This window comes from Leuciscus leuciscus (genome assembly GCF_965113295.1).
Source record: "Leuciscus leuciscus genome assembly, chromosome: 20".
NCBI classification, from domain to species: Eukaryota; Metazoa; Chordata; class Actinopteri; order Cypriniformes; family Leuciscidae; genus Leuciscus; species Leuciscus leuciscus.
This window is the reverse complement of record NC_138744.1, coordinates 38,834,943-38,842,442: the sequence shown is the minus strand read 5'-3', so window position 1 is coordinate 38,842,442 and position 7,500 is coordinate 38,834,943. Positions and strand designations below refer to the sequence as shown.

At 49.3% G+C, this 7,500-nt stretch overlaps 1 protein-coding gene across 1 annotated transcript in view; it reads right to left on the bottom strand.

The window, feature by feature from the left end:
* Positions 1-7,500, bottom strand: part of vps13b (vacuolar protein sorting 13 homolog B) — a 168,592-nt gene that overhangs the window by 61,644 nt on the left and 99,448 nt on the right. The window contains 2 exon segments of the mRNA XM_082149467.1: positions 345-1,050; positions 2,521-2,538. Coding sequence (XP_082005593.1) covers positions 345-1,050; positions 2,521-2,538 — 724 coding nt within the window.

Sequence of the window (7,500 nt, the reverse complement as noted above, 5' to 3'; positions counted from 1 at the left end):
GAGATGGAGTGTGTGTGTGTGTATATGAGAGAGAGAGAGAGAGAGAGAGAGAGAGAGAGAGATGGAGTGTGTGTGTGTGTATGAGAGAGGAGAAAGAGAGAGAGAGAGAGGGAGAAAGAGAGATGGAGTGAGTGAGTGAGTGAGTGTATGAGAGAGAGAGAGAGAGAGAGATGGAGAGAGAGGGAGAAAGAGAGAGAGAGAGGGAGAGAGATGGAGAGTGAGTGAGTGTGTGTGAGAGTGAGTGAGTGAGTGAGTGAGTGAGTGAGTGAGTGTGTGTGTGAGTGTGTGTATATGTATGTGTGTGTGTGTGTGTGTGTGTGTGTGTGTGTGTGTGTCTCACTCACCGAGACTCCTGTAGTCGTTGGCGGCCCCCTTGAGCGCGAGATCGAACAGCGAGAGCTCCAGCCGCTGTGTGTGAGTGTGTGTGTGTAGCAGGACGGAGGGCTGGTTGAGCTGCAGGAACAGCAGCGGCTGCAGGCGTGAGTCTCGGGCTCCTCTCCGGCCCGGCTGCCTCACCACCGTCACTCCCAGAGCCTGACGCGCAGACGAGCGGCCCGGAGCCGGAACGCCCAGGAGCCCCGGCCACCCACCGGCAGCGCTAGCGTTACCGTTAGCGTTCAGCAGGTCGTCGGCCGTCAGCGAGGACAGGCTGCAGTCGCGGGTCGTCTCGTCCTCCGGCACGTAAGCCACAGGAGCATTAGCCGTGGGAGTGTTAGCCGCGGGAGTGTTAGCTGCAGAAGGGCTAGCATCAGGAGGATTAGCTGCGGGAGAGTTAGCCGCGGGCAGCGTCGCGTACGTCATCAGAGAGATGCGGCCGGCGGTGAGGAACACGTCGAACGGGACGAAGCGGAGGTTCTTGGTGATGCTGGGCTGCTGTGAGGGCCGGGCGAGCCGGTACTGACCCGCGCCACTCTGACGCTCCATCTGAACCATCCGCAGGCGAGCGCTGTCGCTGCCGAAGCCACTGTCTTGCCCACAGGGGGCGCTGCTGCCACACACACTCTCCACCGAGCCCGAGAACACGGTGGCCTGCGGAGGACGGCCACACACCTGAATACACACACACACAGGTGATATCACAAACTTATTAATCTGCAGATGCACAGAATGTGACTTAAAGTAACCATGAAATCAAAGTTTTTGAATAGAATATTGCTGTATTTATTCTAAATGATTATTTATCATTATTGTGTTAAATTCATGTTCCTGTTAATCTTGAATCAGAATAACTTCCTCTTGCAGCATCTCTTCTCTTCTCCTACATTTGTTCTTGTTCTAGAAGCATTTCACTCGGATATACGGCACAATAGAGAAGAAAAGACCAACACAACTTCCATTTCATGATGAATTTGAGAACTAGTCAGACCAACTAGCAGTCTTAGTTTTCAGATCAAAATGTTTCTGTTACTGACATAAAAAATAATAATAACCAGCTCTAAAGAAAAACTGTAGATGTTCACACAGAACATGTTTTTCTATGTAAACATGCACTAGAACGTGTTTGAAGTCTTGTTTCTCACGCCATTCTAGAAACACAGCACTCAAGTTTTAAAAAACGTTTAAAAAAGTATCTTTTTTGCTCTTTTTTGTTTCACTGACCTGTGTCTGTTGTTTTTAATTGCAAAAGCGTTTTCTGTGTGAATGACCTCTAACTTGTCTAAGTCTAAGTAGTTTATGCAACTGGCCACAGTAATCATAATCAAACAAAGCAACAATTAAAAAATAACAAACAAGCTCAAAATATCTGAGGCACTGCAGTGGGTGGGGCTTCGCTGGATGTATGGCATGTAAATGTGACGTGTTCAGTGTGTTCACTCACACACACACACACACACAGGGTCAGATTCAGTTCAGAAGCTACACTGACGCTCATGTGTTCAGAGCTTAGCGCCAGAGAATGTTCTCCTCAAATCTGAGACTCCCTTTGAAGAAAACAAAAGCGTTTAAAGTGAGCGTTTAAAGCGCCGCGGCTTCAGTGTTCGGGGAGGAACGCAGTCGCATTTGCTCAGAGACTCGCATCAAAGCCCAGAGCGCCGAGCTCACAGCGACAGCTCAACCACAGGACCGACACAGGCGGATCTCAGCGGGTCAGTTCTGCAGCATAACTCACTGAGGAGCACACACACATCAGGACTGCAGGAGCACACACACATCAGGGACCCTGAAAAACGCGCCAGTAAAGAAAAAATGCTCAGTTCTGTCGGATCCGAGACCGATGAGTCACTGGTGCCGGTTCTGCTGGCAAAAACACTGGGAATCAGGCATCATTTACCCAGCATTCATGTTCAATGAGCTGAGAATGAACAAGCCTTCCACACGGTGCACTCCAGGGGTCAGAGGTTAGGGGTCAGCAGCAGGTGACAGACTACGGACAGAACAAATCAGCTCAACATCATGCAAACGCACGTCAAACTCACAATCTTTCCAGTGTGTTGAAGGTTTTTGAAAACTAAACTCATTTCAATCACTGAAAGACATTCATACACCATATTAAAGGACATTATCTCATCATTTACTCACCCTCATGTCATTCCAGACCTGTGGATCACAGAAGATGATATTTTTAGATCTGAGAACTGCGTGACATAAACTTGGGTTTGTTATCAGTGTTACACCGGACCTTTACGGCCTGGAAAAGAGCAGCTTTAACATTTTGCTGAAAATCTGCTTTTGTGTTCCACAGAAGAAAGAGTAAATTATTTATTCACTACTTTAGGAGGAGCGAAACGTAAGATTCCAGAAGCCTGACCATCCTGAGGTCACGATAGCCATCATCATCAGTTTACAAGTTTACTCTCCGGCCTCAAACACACACAAGCGTCTCGTGAGGTCATGACGTCCCTCTCCGGCCTCAAACACACACACGTGTCTCGTGAGGTCATGACGTCCCTCTCCGGCCTCAAACACACACACGTGTCTCGTGAGGTCATGACGTCCCTGTCCGGCCTCAAACACACGCGTCTCGTGAGGTCATGACGTCCCTCTCCGGCCTCAAACACACACACGTGTCTCGTGAGGTCATGACGTCCCTCTCGGCCCCAGTGACGCTTGCTTTGGTTACGGCGAGTACAAACAGCCCTGTGAGGAGCTCAGGGTGAGCGAGAGGTGAAGAGGAGACGGGCTCCAGGTGTCTCTCTGAGACCGCAGTCCAGCGCTAGAGTTATTCCCCGTCCACTGAGGCGTAGAGCCGCTGGCAGACACTGTTTACAGCGAGACCGACCGGACGAGGGACCAGCCCAACTCATTTCATCTGCAGCTCGCTTGAAAACCACACAACAAAACACTGCGTTACCAGTGAAACACATTCCCATCAGCACCAGCAGCCGCCAGACCGACGACACAACGACCATCAGGCCTTTCTGAGCCTTTTCTGTGCATGCAAACATTTCTGATGGATGAAATCAAAAAAGGAAAGAAAATAAACTAAAATACATTTTCATGACTCATTGTCAGACCTAAAACACTAAAACGACAGCTAAACTAAAACTAACAAAGACAGAGAGAATGTAAATGAAATCTAAACTAACTAGATGCATTCACTGGGAATAGATGCCATGAGCTTTGCGTTAAAATAAAATAAAGATGATTGAATTGTAAAAATATAAAATAAAATAAAACAGATTTTTTTTTTATTGGGGAAAAGCTAAAGAAAAACAAAATAAAATAGAATCAAATAAAATAATAAAATTAAAATAATTACAAATAAAAATATAATATAAAAATAAATGAAATAGAATAAAATAAAATAATTAAGTTTAAATCATTACAAACAAAAATACAATAAAATAAAATAAAATAAAATAATTAAAAAAATAACTACATATAAAAATATATATAATATATGTACATATAAAAATATAAATATAAAAAAATATTAAATAAAATAAAAATGTATAAATACACAAACTCTTATTGGTAGCTGAAAGCATAATCAAATTAGCCAACGTATTTAATAATCAAACAAGTAGGCCGTTCCTGAACTCATCCGTCTGACCGGTGGAGATCCGTGCGCAGCTGAACTCGCTCCTCTCACCTGTTATTCTAAACCTGTGGTTCTGCTTATACAGGTGGAAGCCGTGTTTTCTCTCCTCGACCCGGCCTGAGTTAACATGCGTTCCCCGTTTGCCCTCGGGCACCTGAGCTGAAACCAGAGCCGCGGGTCAGACGGCCCGACTCTCAGATGGATTTGTTTCTCTTCAATGTAATTCTGCGCCTGATGATTTTATCTGGGGTTTCACGCCAATTTTGCCAAAGCGTTATGAGCAAACGCCTCAGCTGCTACTGATCTCAAACAGATCCGGTTTCTGAGGTGTATCAGGGAATGTGCCACGCCGATGGATTCAGGTGAACTGTTTTGACTGGCTGTCAATTATCAGTTGATTCTGGTACGAGGGGTCAGTGAGCACCGGGAGAAAAGAGAATGATCGGGTTTCATAACACAGACTGGAAGGCTAAAAACACCAACCCTGAGAGCGCACAAATATTTGAGATTAGCTGCAGAGAAACTCCGACTCCGCAGATGTTTAGCAGCCAAACGCAGGCGAGAGAAAGAAAACACACGTGACCTTCCCGGCGCGTGTAAGCGAGAGGGGTCAGAGGTCAGAGCCGCGTAACGTCTGACCCCTGGAGAACACCAGCCTGAGCTTCAGCAGCTCCACGACCTCGGTTGAACCCATGCGGAATCAGGAGAGTTTCTCCATTACACGAGTAACACGACTGCCGGATCAGAACAGAACTGGACTCGCCTGTGATCCACATCAGGAGCAGAGCGAGGGATCAGGTGTGTGTGTCGTCTTCCTCAGGTGTGTGTCGTCTTCCTCAGGTGTGTGTGTCGTCTTCCTCAGGTGTGTGTCGTCTTCATCAGGTGTGTGTCGTCTTCATCAGGTGTGTGTGTCGTCTTCCTCAGGTGTGTGTGTCGTCTTCCTCAGGTGTGTGTGTCGTCTTCCTCAGGTGTGTGTGTCGTCTTCCTCGGGTGTGTGTCGTCTTCATCAGGTGTGTGTTGTCTTCCTCAGATGTGTGTCGTCTTCCTCAGGTGTGTGTCGTCTTCCTCGGGTGTGTGTGTCGTCTTCATCAGGTGTGTGTGTCGTCTTCCTCGGGTGTGTGTCGTCTTCCTCGGGTGTGTGTCGTCTTCCTCAGGTGTGTGTCGTCTTCCTCAGGTGTGTGTCGTCTTCCTCAGGTGTGTGTAGTCTTCCTCGGGTGTGTGTCGTCTTCCTCGTGTGTGTGTCGTCTTCCTCAGGTGTGTGTGTCGTCTTCCTCAGGTGTGTGTGTCGTCTTCCTCGGGTGTGTGTCGTCTTCATCAGGTGTGTGTTGTCTTCCTCAGGTGTGTGTCGTCTTCCTCAGGTGTGTGTGTCGTCTTCCTCGGGTGTGTGTCGTCTTCATCAGGTGTGTGTTGTCTTCCTCAGGTGTGTGTCGTCTTCCTCGGGTGTGTGTGTCGTCTTCATCGGGTGTGTGTGTCGTCTTCCTCAGGTGTGTGTCGTCTTCCTCGGGTGTGTGTGTCGTCTTCATCAGGTGTGTGTGTCGTCTTCCTCGGGTGTGTGTCGTCTTCATCGGGTGTGTGTCGTCTTCCTCAGGTGTGTGTCGTCTTCCTCAGGTGTGTGTCGTCTTCCTCAGGTGTGTGTGTCGTCTTCCTCGGGTGTGTGTCGTCTTCCTCAGGTGTGTGTGTCGTCTTCCTCAGGTGTGTGTGTCGTCTTCCTCGGGTGTGTGTCGTCTTCATCAGGTGTGTGTTGTCTTCCTCAGGTGTGTGTCGTCTTCCTCGGGTGTGTGTGTCGTCTTCATCGGGTGTGTGTGTCGTCTTCCTCTGGTGTGTGTCGTCTTCTTCGGGTGTGTGTCGTCTTCCTCGGGTGTGTGTGTCGTCTTCATCAGGTGTGTGTCGTCTTCCTCAGGTGTGTGTGTCGTCTTCCTCAGGTGTGTGTAGTCTTCCTCAGGTGTGTGTGTTGTCTTCCTCAGGTGTGTGTAGTCTTCCTCAGGTGTGTGTAGTCTTCCTCAGGTGTGTGTCGTCTTCCTCAGGTGTGTGTCGTCTTCCTCGGGTGTGTGTGTCGTCTTCATCGGGTGTGTGTGTCGTCTTCCTCGGGTGTGTGTCTTCTTCTTCGGGTGTGTGTCGTCTTCCTCGGGTGTGTGTGTCGTCTTCATCAGGTGTGTGTCGTCTTCCTCAGGTGTGTGTGTCGTCTTCCTCAGATGTGTGTAGTCTTCCTCAGGTGTGTGTGTCGTCTTCCTCGGGTGTGTGTCGTCTTCCTCGGGTGTGTGTCGTCTTCCTCAGGTGTGTGTCGTCTTCCTCAGGTGTGTGTCGTCTTCCTCGGGTGTGTGTGTCGTCTTCCTCAGGTGTGTGTGTCGTCTTCCTCGGGTGTGTGTCGTCTTCATCAGGTGTGTGTCGTCTTCCTCAGGTGTGTGTCGTCTTCCTCGGGTGTGTGTGTCGTCTTCATCAGGTGTGTGTGTCGTCTTCCTCGGGTGTGTGTCGTCTTCATCAGGTGTGTGTTGTCTTCCTCAGGTGTGTGTCGTCTTCCTCAGGTGTGTGTCGTCTTCCTCAGGTGTGTGTCGTCTTCCTCAGGTGTGTGTAGTCTTCCTCAGGTGTGTGTGTCGTCTTCCTCGGGTGTGTGTCGTCTTCCTCAGGTGTGTGTGTCGTCTTCCTCGGGTGTGTGTCGTCTTCCTCGGGTGTGTGTCGTCTTCATCGGGTGTGTGTCGTCTTCCTCGGGTGTGTGTCGTCTTCCTCGGGTGTGTGTGTTGTCTTCTTCAGGTGTGTGTCGTCTTCCTCAGGTGTGTGTCGTCTTCCTCAGGTGTGTGTCGTCTTCCTCAGGTGTGTGTGTTGTCTTCTTCAGGTGTGTGTCGTCTTCCTCAGGTGTGTGTCGTCTTCCTCAGGTGTGTGTCGTCTTCCTCAGGTGTGTGTCGTCTTCCTCAGGTGTGTGTAGTCTTCCTCAGGTGTGTGTCGTCTTCCTCAGGTGTGTGTCGTCTTCCTCAGGTGTGTGTCGTCTTCCTCAGGTGTGTGTAGTCTTCCTCAGGTGTGTGTCATCTTCCTCAGGTGTCTGTCATTAACACAGATGTGTTTTATTCAGGCTCTCAGCCAGACTCTCTTCAAACACACGACAGGGAGTCTGTCCCTCTGAACACTGAGAGAACGAAGTGTGTGGCCACTGGAGGGCGCTCTGGCGTGGATTAAACACACACACACACACACACACAACACACACACACACACACACACACACACACACACACACACACACACACAAGGCTGTTAAACATCATGTCCTGAACCCAGGTGAACTTTGGGTAGTGACGCTTTGGATCTGTAGGGAGGCAGAGATGATTCAGCCCAACATCCCACAATCAGATCCAGATGCGTCTCACCTCCACACACACCCGAAGACACACTCGACACGACACGAGAAACCAGACGCTGCGTGTTTCCCAGACGCTACACCAATGTGTGTGTCGCTCTATCAGCGTTCGGTGTGTGTTTATGTGGCGAGCGCGTGTTGTTTATTCAGCAGGATGTGTGTGTGTTTG